This window comes from Ascaphus truei, chromosome 4 (genome assembly GCF_040206685.1).
Source record: "Ascaphus truei isolate aAscTru1 chromosome 4, aAscTru1.hap1, whole genome shotgun sequence".
NCBI lineage: Eukaryota > Metazoa > Chordata > Amphibia > Anura > Ascaphidae > Ascaphus > Ascaphus truei.
Window position 1 is genome coordinate 312550703 of NC_134486.1, and position 17593 is coordinate 312568295.

Sequence of the window (17593 nt, forward strand, 5' to 3'; positions counted from 1 at the left end):
GTTTCGTTTTGTTATATAAGTTGCTGCTTATATCTGGGTTATGTGTTTTTTTGTGGTTATTTCTTATTGTCTGTTTGTTTGAGTTAATATTTCTGATGATCAGCCAATCCTCATTGCATCTCCAGGGGAAAATATTTCCCCCCTGGATTTGTATTGTTACATCCTCAGACTTTCAATGTATGATATAATTGGTTAAACGTATGTGTTTATTTTGCTTTATTCATTATATTTTTTCGATCAGCAGTTTTCTTTTGGTATGTGGTTGGGTGTGGTTTATATGTTTTAATCATCGTGTGTTGCTAATAAAATCCATTTTATTATTTCCACTACATTTTTGAGTGCTTTCATTAGACCCCTTTTTCCTTTTTGTGCTTATATTGTAGTTTGGGTCGTTAGCACAGCCATAGGTTTTTGTTAACCCCTACATCTGGCTTGGGGATATACCTGACTTTTTGGGAGCTGGTTTGACTGCGGCATCATTTCTGTGTGTGTCTATATATCTATATATATAAGTAACCGCCGCAAGTGCCACCAGCTCAGCGCTAGCGGGGACATAGCCTAATAGTGCGAGCTCTCAATGCGGAACTCACAGTGACAAATAATGAACGAAAGCAAAAAGCGCACTGAGGAAACATTTGCAAAAAAATGTTTTTATTAATTAAAAAAGGCCTCTAAAGGACAGCATGTAAAAACACAAACATAAAATACAATAGGTACACAGCAAAACTGATGTATGTGCAAAGTGGGAAATGGAAAGCGCAAGCTGGGAGATCAGGATACACGGCTAACAGGTGATGTAACAATGATCCGGACCACGAACACCATCAGCTGTGCGAGATCTTTAAACTTCTGTGCACCGGTACGCAGCTCAGCCAATCAGAACGCGCGCCACAACCTTACCAGATTTGGAAAGGAGCCACAGCTCATCACAACCAATTCATTATAAAAAATACAATGTGCTTTAATCTCAGTTCAATGCTATCAGGGAATGCACCGGCGGAATGTATTTTCGAATCAATGTTTAAAAGCTGTGACTCCTTAACAAATCAGGTACGATCACAATGCAACTGCATTTGATTGGACCAAAGGGGCTATATAACTTACCAGCAACCTCTGTATGTTCTCACTGACGAAGCACATATATGCGAAACGCGTTGAGGTCACGTGAGGTTGCTGCGCGCGTTCTGATTGGTTCAGCTGTATACGGGTGCAGAGAAGTTGAAAGATCTCACACATCTGATAGTGTTGTGTTTTGTGTATATACTGTGCGCGACTGTGTGTATGTGTATGCATGTGTATGTATATGTATGTTTATATATTTGTTTATATGTGTATGTATGTATGTGTGTGTGTGTTTTAAAATAAATAAATAAAACCTGAAATCATTTTTTTTAATACGTCGTACATAAATACACATACACACACATATACACTCATACACACACATATACACTCATACACACACATATACACTCATATACTTAAATTTTCAGCGGTGCTAGCAGCGCGATGTCTTTCTTTTTTTCTTCTTTCCCCCTGTCGGCCGGTTCTACTCTCCTTGCCGTGTGTGCGCGCAGCACCATTATAGAAAGGCTGACTGTCAGCCAACTAAAATTCCGCGCGCGCACGGCGTAGCGCATGCCCGGCACTATAGAACGGGCCTAAGAATAAAGCAACAATAAAGAGAATTTAAAGCAATGGGTAGCTCCATGTCAATAAGGTGGGGGAAAACCCAAATGACAGGTAGTGCAGCAACTTCTGCAGTTAATGAATTCAATGTTGACAATGTTAATAATAGTGATTCTTAAAAATAACGTAACTGAGTAGACGTTTGTACAATTACAGGTTTGGTGATATTGTGGGTGGGAAGGGGTGCTGCTGGATGGATTCATTTATTCTGCAGTGAATCACAACCTTAAATCTAAAGTCTAAGGGGCCTATGAAGAGAGCAGCGGTAAGGTGAATAGCGGCATTTTTTGGAGAAAAATGCCTGTAGAAAGGCAGGTACTGGAGAGTTTAAAAAAAAGCGCCATTTTTTTTTTTTTGTGAAACTCTCCGGCCGACTGGCGAGAACCTAAATCTCGCCAGTTGTAAAAATGTCCCTATTCAGAAAGGCGCGATCGCCATCTAGTGGCTGTTCGCGCCAATAACATGGAGAGAAATTCTACAATTACCTCCGCCAAAAAAAGTTGGCAGGAAGCTGGAGCGCACCGGCGAGAGGGAAAATACACAAAAAAAACGCGCTTTTTTTCAAACATGTTTCACCAGCGCACATCTCGCCGGTTGCAACTCTCCATATGCAGACAGGATTTTAAATGCAGTTTTCGGACCTTTCTGCATATGGAGATAAAATCACACCAATAAAAGTTCAATTTATTAACATCTCCAATTTTTCCCAGCGCTGCTCTCTGCATGAGGCCCTAAGTCTAATAGAATTGCTGCATATACATAGTATCAGGAGCCCGAAGTGATGCAGCCTGTGAACTATATATACGCAGCAATTCTATTAGACTTAGACTTTAGATTTAAGGTTGCGATTTTGAGGTTAGTGGTTACAAAACACAACATAAACTGATAGCCTTAGGCTAAGGCCCCGCTGCCTCAGACAGCGCGCCCGCACTGCAAACAGGCGGAGCGTGAAAGTCACTGCACCGCGATCTGCTGTCTGCAGCTGACTATTTCTGACGTGGGGGGGGGCGTGGCCATGACGTGGGGTTGGGGGAGGAAACGCGTGTTCGCAAACCCTCCCACCCCTCTCCTTCAACCGACGAGGAACCGGGGGCAGGAGGGGGAGGCGGCGCCATGCGGGAACCCCGCGCACCCACAAGCTGGCACCTTCACAGCTCCCCCAGGGGGATCGGGGGCTGGGGGACAGCGTGCGCGCCAGTCTCTCCCCAGCTTCCCCCTCCCCCCCGCACGCTCAATCCGCCCAGAGCGGGCATGTATGGGGTCAACCCCGCTCACCCCCCCCACCGCTTACCTCCCGCCTGGGCAGCAGCCACAAGGATTAGAGGCAGAGGGGGGGAGCCCAAACAACCGACTGACCCCGCTCCCACTTCCCTGCCTGAGCGGGCAGCAGCCGCGGGAATCGGGGGAAGGGGGGGACAAGGGCAGCAAAAAGGGAAAATAAATCAGAGGGGCTGTAATTAGAAACACACACCACACAATATATATATATATATATATATACACATATATATATATATATATATATATATATATATATATATATATATATATATACATGTATGTATATGTATATGTATATATATATATATATGTATATGTATATGTATATATATATATATATATATATATATATATATATATATATATGTGTATATATATATATATATATATATATATACACAGTGTTCGACAAACCTATACATTTGCACGCCCCGGGCGGGTGGATTTAACATCGTGGCGAGCTCCTATTGGCCCAAGCAGCACACATATGGTACTTGGTGGCGAGTAGATTTTTTGGTGATTTGTCGACCACTGTATATATATATATATATACACATCCATACACACATACACTTCCCCGCCCCCCCCCCCCCCCCCGGAAGCTCTGACAGCTCCAGACCGGTGCTGATTGGTTCACAGCCACAAAACGTGACGCGTCGCCGCTCGGGATCTCAATTCTCTTGCATCCCCTGGCGGCTGACGCGTCACAGTGTGAATTAAATTAATTAATTAAATTAAATTAATCACTTGAAGGAAAAAGGTGACATGATGGGATAAAGTCACTAGATGTGTAGAACAATGAAGTGTGTGAATAGCATGTATGGAAAATTGCCTAATGAACACCTATTAGATAACCTTGTGTGTGTTGTCAGTATCCATGATGAAAAAATAGAGTGTCACAGTCCAGAGATTAGTTGCACCAGTGCTGGGTAGCATAGTTACGTGAACATCTGTCAGGGGTCCTGCCTAGCACCCCCGCTATTCACACACTTCATTGTTCTACACATCTAGTGACTTTATCCCATCATGTCACCTTTTTCCTTCAAGTGATTAATTTGTGCTGTTGGTATTGGTTACATAATTGTATGCTCAAGCAGATTAATGATGGTTTGAGATTGTCATTTATATTTTGACTAGTCACTTCATTGGTGTTTAGTACGCATTATCTTTAGCTTTGTATAGGTGCCTGTGAACCCATTAACCTGTTGTGATTTATTCTGATCTATCCAAGTGTCTCTTGAGTCACTATCCATTTTCATGTTAAGGGTTGACAATTTGAGTCATTCCCTAGTTTTGCCCACATGTGTTTATGGGTAGTACCCGTGACAGGGGTCCTAGCCTTTTTTAAGTGTTTTTAATCATGTACTGTTTACTAATCTATTTTTTTTTTGCACTGTGTCAAATAAATAAAATACTATATGTTAATCTGCATACCTGAGTGCTCCCATACGGGTTACTTTTTTCTCTTTTTACTCATACTATTTACAACCCGTGAGCACCGCCAATTCTTACTGATGTAAAGTTATTTATTGGCTTATGGTGGCATTAATATTGCAAAAGTAGATGCGAGGTTTTTCCCCACCTTCCCCTTTTTCCCCCCGTTATTTGAATATATATATATATATATATATAATTATTATTTTATTTTTTTACTTGTGGCAGGGAACAGATCTTTTTCAGTGTAACCTTAAACTTTTCTCCCTGTCTCATCAGGACCCTGCAGTCCCATCCAGGTGGATGTCATTAGTGCTGTGCTGACTCCCTTGGATCACTTGGTCTGCTCTGTGCGCTTCAGTAACCTGTCCCTGAACATCTCTGCCAGCAAAGTGTTTCTAACCCGGCCTGAGTTCCGCATGGAGGCAGGTGAGTGGCACTACACAGGAGCTACAACCAGGGGGCGCTGTTGGTTTGCAGACATCAGCCTTGTTGCAGATATCTTTAGATACATATACATATAAATATATGCAGCCATCAGGATCCAACCACTTGCCATGGAAAATCTGAGGCTATCTCACAGTAACGCTGCAACATTTCTGTGAGATTTCTGCAGCCAGACTAATGGCCCATTGGATTAACACAGCGAATGGGACTGCAGTGTCCCCTGCTGTGTTAGGCTGCGGCTCCGCTGGCGCTGGCCGTGCTGAGTGCGCGGTGCTTGCCGCTTTTAGTTAGCTTGGCGCTTGAGTAAACAATTTTTTTTTTAACTTTCCAGCGCGCTCAACTTGCCCGCTACGCCCCCCCCCCACGTGCACTTGCGAAATAGCAAGGACACCCGGCGCTCATGCTTGGAGAGCTGGTGACGTCACCGCTCCGAAGCATGAGCGCGGTCAGCGCCAGCGGGGCCACCGCCTTAATCCGATGGGCCATTAATCTGGCTGCAGAAATCTCACAGAAATGTTGCAGCGTCTACTGTGAGATAGCCTCAATATTTTCCCAGGCAAGTGGTTGGATACGTGTGTGTGTGTGTGTGTGTGTGTGTGTGTGTGTGGATCAGTGTTTCCCAACTCCAGTCCTCATGGAACCCCAACAGGTCAGGTCTTAAGGACATCCCTGCTCCAGCACAGGTGGGTCAATCAGCGGCTCAGTCATTTTGACTGAGCCACCTGTGCTGGAGCAGGGATATCCTCAAGACCTGACCTGTTGGGGTTCCCTGAGGACTGGGGTTTGGAAACACTGGTATAGATATAGATGGATATCTATCAATCTCATTTTTTGTTTCAATATAATACTGTACATTCTCAACTTGACGGTTGGATGGATAAATAAGTGTATCATATGCCAAATATTTATTGCAAAAAAAGGTCTTCCTCTTCCTCTAATATTGAGTCCGCCTAAACATAGATAACGCATCAAAAAGATCTTCATTCATCCTTTATTAAGTTACAAAGTCTTAGACCTGCTTTTCAAATGATGTCTCTGCAGTCTCTTGTTTATCATCAGCTTCTTGCCTCTTTCTTCTGAATGGCAAGATAAAATCTGCCTGTCCAGGGGCTAACTTTGGAAATGTTAGGTTAATGAACTTTTGAAACGCTTGTCTGGTCTCCTCTAACTCTGCCTCTAGCTCCTCTTTGAACGATGCCACGGATCCCAGTTTCGCCATTATTTCCGTGAGGCAGGTTTCAGCCCTGGTTAGTTGTATCTTCACCGCTTCCATCTGTGCCTGATGCTTGAGCTCCTGTTCCTGGAGCATTTCTTGCGTTTTTTTCTGCTCCTGTCTGTGAGCATCTGCAACTGCAATAACTAATTCTAGATGATTTTCTTCTTTTAACTGCTGCATATTCTTCAAATGTTCCTTAGCAGCCAGTTTTAAGACTTCTTGATTCTGTTGAATAAATGCCCTATAAATAATTAAATCATTAATAACTTGGTTAGCTGTTCACATATTCAGGAGACATTAGTAATTGGTACAGTACTTCAACCACATTCATTTAGTGCATGTGACCAGCTGTTTCTTTATTCCCAATCATTCCCCCCCCCCCCCTCAAAATCCTCATTGCACCACTGAATTATTTGAACAAATACATTTTTCTTTATTTTACAGGGGGACTGACACATGCATATACCATTAAAAGTAAAATGAAAAAGAGAGCTTGTGGAAATAAAGCACCAACAATGCAGTTCAAAGTTCGAGTAGTTTACTGGTCCTGGTAACATTGAAAGCTATGATCATTGACCACTATATTTCCACTTAATATTGGTTTGTTAAAATAATCTCATTTAATACATAAGTGCCACTAGGAAAAAAATAGGCCCACTAGGTGCTAATTTGTCACTATCCAGAATCCTAGGCTGCAGCTAAACCACTGCCTGACATGATAATGGGAGAATAAAACAGGTTTGGGTGACTTGTGGAAAACATGCAGATAGACATGGATATGCCATCTTTATGGCCTGCATAACTTCATGAAAATGTCATCATTGTTTCAAATCCGCCAAATGTCACACATTTTAGCCCTGGAACATTGACAGCAATGTGGCATTCCTGAAACAAATTCTGGTATTTATATAAATATATCCTGTACCCGTGGACTTTGAATTTCAGCGGTGTGCATCTCCATTTCCTTTAAATAGCAGCAAAGTCTTACTTTTCCATGCAGAGCTGTGCTTCATAAGCTATGTTCCTCTCCTGTTGCTTAACTTGTTCTATAGCGACACTCTTTTCTTCGCTGCACCTCCGCAGAGTCTGCTGAATTCCGTCGGCCAGCTTCTGCTCGGCATGCTCATATGCCTTCTTTAGCTCCCATTCCAGGTGCTCGCACATTTCTGACTTGGTTTTATCCACTGCTTCCTTCCGTAATAAGAGGAAGGTGTTAAAAGCAGGAAATGGGGAGGAAATACTGTTATCAATTAGTGTTAACAAACACTTTTACATTCATTTGGGGATTATACAGCTCCATTTTCTTTTTATAGTCATTTCACTTTAGCAGGCCTGCACAACACGCGGCCCGCGGGCCGCATGTGGCCTGCTGGCACTCACTGTGCGGCCCGCGGCGGCTTTCCCCCCCTCCTCCTCCTCCCCCCGAGTCCGCTCTCCCTCCCCCGAGTCCGCTCTCCCTCCTCCCCGAGTCCGCTCTCCCTCCTCCCCCGAGCCCGCTCTCCCTCCTCCCCCGAGTCCGCTCTTCCTCCTCCCCCGAATCCGCTCTCCCTCCTCCCCCGAGCCCGCTCTCCCTCCTCCCCCGAGTCCGCTCTTCCTCCTCCCCCGAATCCGCTCTCCCTCCCCCCGCGAGCCGAGCCCCCTCTCCCTGCGAGCCAAGCCCACTCTCCCCCTCCTCCTCCCCAGTCCGCTCTCAAGACTGCACACTCTTGCAGTGTGGCACTTCCGGCCGCCGTGATCTGAGGTGAGGGGAGGTGCAGGGGCTGATGTGATGTGCAGGGGGGGGGTGATGTGCAGGGGGGGGGGGTGATGTGCAGGGGGGGGGTGATGTGCAGGGGGGGGGTGATGTGCAGGGGGGACATGTGCAGGGGGGTGATGTGAGGTACAGGGGGGTGAGGTGCAGGGGGGGAGAGTGATGTGCAGTGGGGGAGAGTGATGTGCAGGGGGGGAGAGTGATGTGCAGGGGGGGAGAGTGATGTGCAGGGGGGGAGAGTGATGTTCAGGGGGGGAGAGTGATGTGCAGGGGGCAGAATGATGTGGTGCAGGGGGCAGAATGATGTGGTGCAGGGTACAGAATGATGTGAGGTGCAGGGGGGGAGAATGATGTGAGGTGCATGGGGGGGAGAATGATGTGAGGTGCAGGGGGGGTATTATGTGTGTGGGTGAGGAGGAGAGATGGGGGTATGAGAGATAGATGGGGAGTATCGCAAAGGTTGATAGTGAGGGGTTCTGGGGGAGATATGAGGATGATGATGATGAGAGGTGCTGGAGGAGAGATGATGATGATTTTTACCCGTGCGGCCCAAATTTTTTTTCCTTGGAGCAGTTCGGCCCTTCTCGCTTTACAAGTTGTGCAGTCTTGCTTTAGGGTATGCTAATGTAATAAAAATTTGCTTTTTTTTTATTTGTGTAACATGGTATGTCCCATAATACCTCTCTTTCCCCCACAGTGTATCTGTGATGTAACTCCCTAGTAAGTTCAGGGCTTTCATGGGTTAATCTATGGGCCATTGACCCCCCTTTCTGCCCACTTGCAAGTAATGGAAGTAAGGTGGTGACTCATGGCCTGTGTAAGCCTATCGGTGAAGCTAACTAGTGAGTGTTTCAAAGTTAGAGCAGTCTTGCTCTGCCATCCAATTTGAGAGCATGGGCTGTCAGCTTCTCCAATGGCGTGGATGAGCTGGCCCACCTCAGGCCTAAGGGCCTGAGGACCACTAAAACTCAAGGCTCCATACTATCGGGCAAGCACCATCCGGAAGTCCTGGGATCTTGGACTTCAAGGACTATGCTGTATGAAGAGCTGCTGCAGCATGTCCAATAAACTTACTTGTTCACCATACCTCTGCCTGGGTGTCAAATCCTGGACAGGAGGGGTAGGGACTGCTGCGAGTGATTTGACATCCTACATCCTAGGAGCCCATCACAGCTGGAGGCGCTGAACCAAGGAGTAAGAACCCAGAGACCACCCAAAAGCCTGTCCTGTTGCCCCTTACCACCGCGGCTACTCGGCTCTCCTGAACCAGCAGGTATGCCTCAGCACCACACTAAGATACTAATTCAGTCCTTCTCCCAAAGGGGGGGGAGAGACATGGGTTACATTTGCTTGATGGAAATAAAACCCCATTGGGTTTACAATTCAATTTTCAAATTGAGGGGGGAAAAATGGGCGAAAATACCTGATAAATGCATTTTGATTTTGGTTTGTTTTAGTATTGCATGCATCAGACCAGCATAACTATCTGTAATATGATCCTGATAACCATAACGGAGAATAGTAGAAGAGGCGCTAGCACAGCACTTCCTGTTCACGAGGCGCTAGTCCTTTTTTTTCCTGACCTGATGTATCATGTTCTGTTGCTGATTTTGTATGCAGTTTTTAATGTTTACTTAATAAAGAAGACATGGGGCCTATGTACTAAGCGCTCATAAGCCACTTATCGAGCACTTACCACCCAAAATGCCTAGTACGATTCTGTAAGTGTCAATAAACGGGCGATAAAATAATGAATCGCCAAAAATTTTAGCGTTCAAAAAACCCCATCATTCTCTCCGCTAGCAGGTTTATTGCCCTGTGGATGGTACAGCAGAATCCCAGCACAGCTAAATCGCATCTCCCGTCTCTCTCTCAAGACCCTGCCTAAGGCGGCACGCATTTAGTGGCAGCCAAAGGATGGAAGCCGCTCACTGCTGTTTCTACACTGCACCTGCCAACATCCCGAACTGGAAGCACTACAGATTCGTATACCTATTTTCTCTCGCTTGCACTTGTCTCCCTCCCCTGGCTCCCACACGTTCTCCTCTAAACCCTCGTTCCTAATTTCCCATTCATTACTGTCATCTTCCTTATTTTGCAGCCATCTACTCCATCTGCTTCACACATCACATCCCCATCCTTCAAAAAATCCAGAAACTCCCCCTCTCTCTCTCTCCCTACTATTACTCCTACTCTGGTGACATGTCCCCTAATTCTGGCCCTATCCACATACCAATCCATTCCCGTCCCACACCCTACCCCACAGTCTTCTTTTTACCACACACTGCTAATCAATAAAAAACAATAGGTAGCGCTAACAGTAATATTTATCAAAACATATGCTCTAAAAATAAATAGAATGTACATAAAAAGTGTAGCAGCCTAGATACACCTCTGACCCCTAGTCAGACAATAGTAATGGTACTGGATGGGTATCAATGGCGCTAAACACACAGAATGGTAGATAAATAAATTAAATATACAACCAGATGTGATGGAGAGAAGATCTCAGCCGGCGTGAATCAAACATGAAAAAAGAAAAAGAAATACATAGTGTAATACTGTTAGGACACTAAAAAAACAAACAAACAAAAAAATGGCAATGTTGCTGAACCACACACTAGACTAAAAAAGATGTATTTAATATAATATAAAAACATACAGTACAATTAAGCACAAATGGACAAAGTGAAGGACCCAATCGATATCTAGCCGAATTGCCCGCTTACCGAAGCCAGGATGTTAAACCGCAGTGGATAATTTAGAGAGTATCCCCTCTCATAGTGGCTGGCACAGCTCCCAGATGGATTATCAGTAGGCGCCGCGTGTAGATGTTTGGTGATGGAGGACGCGTTCATCCACGCTGTAGCAGGGGCAGGAAATCACTGTCTGTTGGTAAAGCAGTACGGGCATGCGCAGAGGCGCCCGTCACAGTGTGGATGGTGCCTCCAAATCCCCTGCTTCTCGCGGTCGCGTATACTCCAAAGGCGGCAAATTCAAAAGGTGCTTTTGGTCACAAAGCCACACGGCAGGGCTGGCAATGGGTAACGGTAGCTGATGGCAACGCAGGGATAACGGGGACCACCCAACGCGTTTCGGAAGCTGCTGCCTCCTTCCTCAGGGGTAAATTGAATAAAGAAGTCCCTGTGTGTCCGTTTTTTTATAGGTGAAATTTAAAGGTACATGTACCATAATAGAGTCCCGGTCATGCGCAGTAGTGCAAATTCAATACTGCCGCATATATCAGCAACATCACGAATAAATGCATAAAAACAATTGGTTAGCAGACAAACAATTAAACACATTTGTACACATAAAAACATGAAAACAAAGACATATAAACATCTAATCCAAGATCATTATAACGATTCAAATCATCAATATGGATATTAACATTAAAGGTTTAAAGATTTTAAGATAGACAGCATGCAATATATGATGTTAAGTAAACATTGACAATAGCCCAATTGATGGTCAGTGGTGAATATAAGTGTTAGAGGCAACATGTATTGGATGAGATGTACTGTCTAGGTGATAAATAATGATATGCTACATTAATGTTGCAAATAAACCTACAATGGCTACATATGTGTGGCTTACCTGGTGTAATATTAAAATAAAAAGTGTAGAAAAAAATATAGAGAAAAAGATGTCAAAGAATATTGACAAAAAATTATGGTAACTTGGTATCTTGACATATAAACCAATAAGTGTCAAGAACCATACGTGATTAGTCATTGGTGATTAGTGTATGCATAAGGTGACTAATAGGTGTGGTGAATATTTAAATTTAAATAAATATAGTGAAAATATACATACTGTAAAGTGTAACTATATAGTATATTTAATAAAGTGTAATAATGTTTATTTGTCCAACAAAAATGGTTTAAGGTCAAAATCAACATTGAGGCCTTGTGGAGCCAAAGTACAGAGTTCGTAAATCCAAAAGGATTCACGTCTCCCTAATTGCATTGTGATGTTTACTCCACGCCAATTTGGTGTAACAGCTTCTATGGCCGTACATTTCAAACCTACGGGGCTTCTACCATGCACCTGGAGAAAATGATTCGAAACGCTGTGAGTAATTAGACCTTTTTTGATGTTGTAAATGTGTTCATAAAAGCGGCGTTTGATGGGCCTAGATGTCATACCCACATACTGCAGACCGCAAGGACACTCAAGGAGATAGATCACATTTATACTATTACAATTAATTAACTGTTTGATGTTGTATATTTTTGTTGTAATTGTGGATTTAAACGTAACATTTCTAGTGCTGAATTTGCAGGCTGTACAGGAAATACAAGGAAAATACCCATTTATTGTTTTATTAGTACGAATCTTTTGACGAGTTAAAGGACAACTAGGAGCTAATTCTTGGCCTATATTCCGAGCTTTAGTGAATATTATTTTAGGATTTAGGGGTAAAAGATCTACCAGAATTAGCTCCTAGTTGTCCTTTAACTCGTCAAAAGATTCGTACTAATAAAACAATAAATGGGTATTTCCCTTGTATTTCCTGTACAGCCTGCAAATTCAGCACTAGAAATGTTACGTTTAAATCCACAATTACAACAAAAATATACAACATCAAACAGTTAATTAATTGTAATAGTATAAATGTGATCTATCTCCTTGAGTGTCCTTGCGGTCTGCAGTATGTGGGTATGACATCTAGGCCCATCAAACGCCGCTTTTAAGAACACATTTACAATATCAAAAAAGGTCTAATTACTCACAGCGTTTCGAATCATTTTCTCCAGGTGCATGGTAGAAGCCCCGTAGGTTTGAAATGTACGGCCATAGAAGCTGTTACACCAAATTGGCGTGGAGGAAACATCACAATGCAATTAGGGAGACGTGAATCCTTTTGGATTTACGAACTCTGTACTTTGGCTCCACAAGGCCTCAATGTTGATTTTGACCTTAAACCATTTTTGTTGGACAAATAAACATTATTACACTTTATTAAATATACTATATAGTTACACTTTACAGTATGTATATTTTCACTATATTTATTTAAATTTAAATATTCACCACACCTATTAGTCACCTTATGCATACACTAATCACCAATGACTAATCACGTATGGTTCTTGACAATTATTGGTTTATATGTCAAGATACCAAGTTACCATAATTTTTTGTCAATATTCTTTGACATCTTTTTCTCTATATTTTTTTCTACACTTTTTATTTTAATATTACACCAGGTAAGCCACACATATGTAGCCATTGTAGGTTTATTTGCAACATTAATGTAGCATATCATTATTTATCACCTAGACAGTACATCTCATCCAATACATGTGGCCTCTAACACTTATATTCACCACTGACCATCAATTGGGCTATTGTCAATGTTTACTTAACATCATATATTGCATGCTGTCTATCTTAAAATCTTTAAACCTTTAATGTTAATATCCATATTGATGATTTGAATCATTATAATGATCTTGGATTAGATGTTTATATGTCTTTATGTTTTCATGTTTTTATGTGTACAAATGTTTTTAATTGTTTGTCTGCTAACCAATTGTTTTTATGCATTTATTCGTGATGTTGCTGATATATGCAGCAGTATTGAATTTGCACTACTGTGCATGACCGGGACTCTATTATGGTACATGTACCTTTAAATTTCATCTATAAAAAAACGGACACACAGGGACTTCTTTATTCAATTTACCCCTGAGGAAGGAGGCAGCAGCTTCCGAAACGCGTTGGGTGGTCCCCGTTATCCCTGCGTTGCCATCAGCTACCGTTACCCATTGCCAGCCCTGCCGTGTGGCTTTGTGACCAAAAGCACCTTATGAATTTGCCGCCTTTGGAGTATACGCGACCGCGAGAAGCAGGGGATTTGGAGGCACCATCCACACTGTGATGGGCGCCTCTGCGCATGCCCATACTGCTTTACCAACAGACAGTGATTTCCTGCCCCTACTACAGCGTGGATGAACGCGTCCTCCATCACCAAACATCTACACGCGGCGCCAACTGATAATCCATCTGGGAGCTGTGCCAGCCACTATGAGAGGGGATACTCTCTAAATTATCCACTGCGGTTTAACATCCTGGCTTCGGTAAGCGGGCAATTCAGCTAGATATCGATTGGGTCCTTCACTTTGTCCATTTGTGCTTAATTGTACTGTATGTTTTTATATTATATTAAATACATCTTTTTTAGTCTAGTGTGTGGTTCAGCAACATTGCCATTTTTTTTTTTTTTTTTTTTTTTTTTTTAGTGTCCTAACAGTATTACACTATGTATTTCTTTTTCTTTTTTCATGTTTGATTCACGCCGGCTGAGATCTTCTCTCCATCACATCTGGTTGTATATTTAATTTATTTATCTACCATTCTGTGTGTTTAGTGCCATTGATACCCATCCAGTACCACACACTGCTAATCATTACACTTCTCACTTTCCCTTTCCTCTTGGAATGCATGATCTGTCTTCAATAAACGTACAGCAATCCATGACTTATTCAACAATAATACAGCAATATATATATATATATTCAGCACACAATGGATTAAAATGTTTCCTTATATGTTGATTTTCTCATGAAGGATTTTAGGGCAGCTTGAAACAGGACATTTTTAGTGATAAGATTCCTTTCCTGGTTTCCCATACATTATCTATGCTATCATTTATATTCTGAAAGGTGTGTCCCTTGTTTTATAGCTGTTCCTGGGTTTGTCTAGTTATCTAAACACTCCCTAGAATTCTTGTCTGATATGTCCTAGCTCTGATATATTTTTCTTAGTACTTTATCTTCCTGAGAAATCAGTGTGTTTTAGTTTCGGGAGGAACAAGTATGTAATTTAGTCTAGTTACTGTAGCTTAAGACCAGTGAGTGATTAATGTCTCTTTGTTCTGCGTGTATAAGAACGGTGTAAATGTTAATAAAACGTTACTACCTTCTACCATCTTAAGATGCCTGTTACATCGAATAGAAGCATCTAATAAGCTACCTTCTTAGATATAGAAGCCATGCAGATGTATCTTATAATATGTATCCTTGCTACATGAAAGCTGATTGAAGAAAGAATAATAAAGATTGCTGATTTTTGAACTGTACCAAATTTCCTGCTTATTATATCGAGTGGAGGCTTTTCTAACAACCCCCTTAGACATCCCCACTCCTGCTGCACTCTCTTATAGGGGTCTCTCCCTTAGCCACAACCCCAGACCAGGGAATAGACAGGGCAGAGGAGTTGGCATACTACTTTCCCCATGCTGTACATTTCACATCATATACGCCTTTCCCTCTCTCTCATCCCCATCCCTCAAAATCCATGCTGTCCATCTCTTTTCTCTCCTTTCTCTCCAGGTTGCTGTCATCTTTCGCCCCATAGACTAACCACCTGATTTTTTTGCCGCCTGGCTTCCTCATTTACTCTCTTCTGGCGCTCATGCTTTTATCCTTGGAGACTTTAACATACTTGTCGACAATCCTAATGCCACTTGAGCTACCATTTTCTTTCCTTAATCTCCTCCTATGGTCTCTCCCAGTGGACAACCTCTCCTACTCTCTGCAATGGACACTCCCTTCACCTGTTTTTGTCTCGCTTCTGCTTAGTCTCCAACTCCTCTAACATGGCCCTTCCCTCTTTCTGATCATCACCTCTTAATACCTACATCCACCGTCAGCTATATTTCCTCTGGCTGTGACTGAGGATGAGGTCTCCGTGCTCCTCCCTACAACTTGCCCCCGGGATTATATTACCTCACATCTCCTCCGCTCCACAACTAAGTCTAAGAGTCACTTCTCCTTACTAATTCTCCTGGATCTCTCTGACTTTACTGAGATCTCACCCCCTTCTCTGGTGTCTCCTCTTCTACAATCCTTGTTTCTGTTGGGGTCCCACAAAGCTCTGTCCTTGGCCTTCTGCTATTCTCCCTCTATACCCCTTCTTTTGGTGAGCTAACAATCTTTTGGATTGCAGTATCATCTCTGCCGATGATGCCCAAATTTACCTCTCCTCCCCTGACCTCTCCCCCTCTCTTGTCCCTTGTCACCAACTGCTTCTCCACAACCTCCTCCTGGATCTCGCACCATTATCTGAAGCTTAACATGTTCAAAAAAGTAGTAATACTCTTTACCCACTACCCACAAACTCTCCCTCACTGTAAATAATACCACAATCTCGCCAACATCATAAGCCCACTGCCTAGGGGGTCATCTTTGATTCTCCCCTCTCCTTCATTCCTCATAGTCACTCCCTCACTAAGTCCTACCATCTCCACCTCCAAAATATCAAGTGGATATGCTTTTTTTCTTATCCATTATGCACTGCAACCCTCTCCTAGCTGGCATTCCCCTTGTCTGCCTGTCCCAAGTCCAATCCATCCAAAATTCTGCTGCCACACTCATCTATCTCACTCACTGCTCCACTTCTACTGCGCCACTAAGCAAATCCCTACTCTGGCTTCCCATATCCTTTGCAATCAAATGTAAAACCCTAGTTCTGATTTATAAAGCTCTCAACAATGCTGCTCCTCCTTACATCTCAGCCTCATCCCCAAATATATCCCTAAATGCCCCCTACATTCTGTCAATGGCATCTGCCTTTCCTCCTGCCTTATTACCTGCTCTCACTCCCGCCTACAAGAATTCTCCCGTGCTGCCCCCTTTCTCTGGAATTCCCTACCATCAGACTCACCCCCAGCACCCAGTCTCTGTAACACCCATTGCACCATGCTGCAGAATATGTTGGTGCTTTTACAAATAAACAATCATAATATCCTTTTAATGTTATCAATAGATTGTTCCTGGGGAAACTGCTCTTCTTGACATTCAATTTTAATGTGAAACTGTAAGCAAGGTTAAGAAACAAGAAATAGAATCAAATTTAATCTCTGGAAGTCCACAAAGAGGGAAAAAAGCAAAGCAAAATACTCTGTGTGTAACACGCCTAAGAAAAAGTTATTTTCTTGTAGGACCTTATTGTTTGAACAACTTCCCTGCTGGGATAACCACCCATTAGCTCTGACCTGGTGAACTCAATATGTATTTGATATGTTGCAGCACTGTACATCTAAGACCGAGTCCATAGTGACTTCAGCCGTGCGGAGGCGCGCTGAGGCTGAGGGAAAGCGGGTGCTTTCCCTGGCCTTAGTTTGCGCGCCGTCCGGGGGCGTGTCGGGGGGGCGGGCCAGTGACGTCACGGAGTTGGTTCGCCCTCATTGGGCGAACCTCTCACGTGACCTGCCCTGCGCGCGTAAACTAAAATGTGATTGTCGGCTACGCTTCCGCACGCCTGTGGAAGCGTGTGCGAGCCACTGCTAAAGCTGCTCTCATTGCGGGTGCAGGGGCTCACTGCCAAGCGTGAGCGCGGCTCAGCGCGACCCTGCCCGCAAGCCTTACACAGAAGAGCATCAATGTAAGTTTCAGTAGGCTACCTTCAGAAAAAAAGAAATATATTTTCCAAACCTGAATAGCATACTCCGATTCTTTTCCTGCTTCTCTTTCTGCTTCACTAAGCAAATGCTTCTGTTCAACTTTTGCCTGTTCAAGAACTTTTTTCTCGGCTTCCTCTTTCTGTAGCTCTACCTTAAGAAGGTACCGGATATTGTGTTATACAATTGTAGCCACAATCAAGTAACACACTTTTTTTTTTTTTTTTTTACTTTGAATGAGACTGAAGGTGAGCTTTTATATCATATATCTTTCTTACACAGCAGTGAAGTGAAGTCTGTGTCCCAAAGAGCTTACAATCTGATATTGGTGACAGACACATGGAAATAAAGTGACTTGCCTAAG

At 43.2% G+C, this 17593-nt stretch overlaps 1 protein-coding gene and 1 long non-coding RNA gene across 2 annotated transcripts in view; one reads left to right on the forward strand and one right to left on the reverse strand.

The window, feature by feature from the left end:
* The window catches only part of LOC142493599 (uncharacterized), a 48250-nt gene that overhangs the window by 1526 nt on the left and 29131 nt on the right, over positions 1–17593 (forward strand). The window contains exon 2 of the long non-coding RNA XR_012801147.1: positions 4684–4833. This is a non-coding gene — a long non-coding RNA (uncharacterized LOC142493599). The remainder of the gene's footprint in view (positions 1–4683; positions 4834–17593) is intronic.
* The window catches only part of C4H6orf163 (chromosome 4 C6orf163 homolog), a 37001-nt gene continuing 25236 nt past the window's right edge, over positions 5829–17593 (reverse strand). The window contains exons 4-6 of the mRNA XM_075594682.1: positions 17264–17383; positions 7056–7258; positions 5829–6308 (exon numbers count right to left, since the gene is read on the reverse strand). Coding sequence (XP_075450797.1) covers positions 5861–6308; positions 7056–7258; positions 17264–17383 — 771 coding nt within the window. The 3' untranslated portion in view covers positions 5829–5860. The remainder of the gene's footprint in view (positions 6309–7055; positions 7259–17263; positions 17384–17593) is intronic.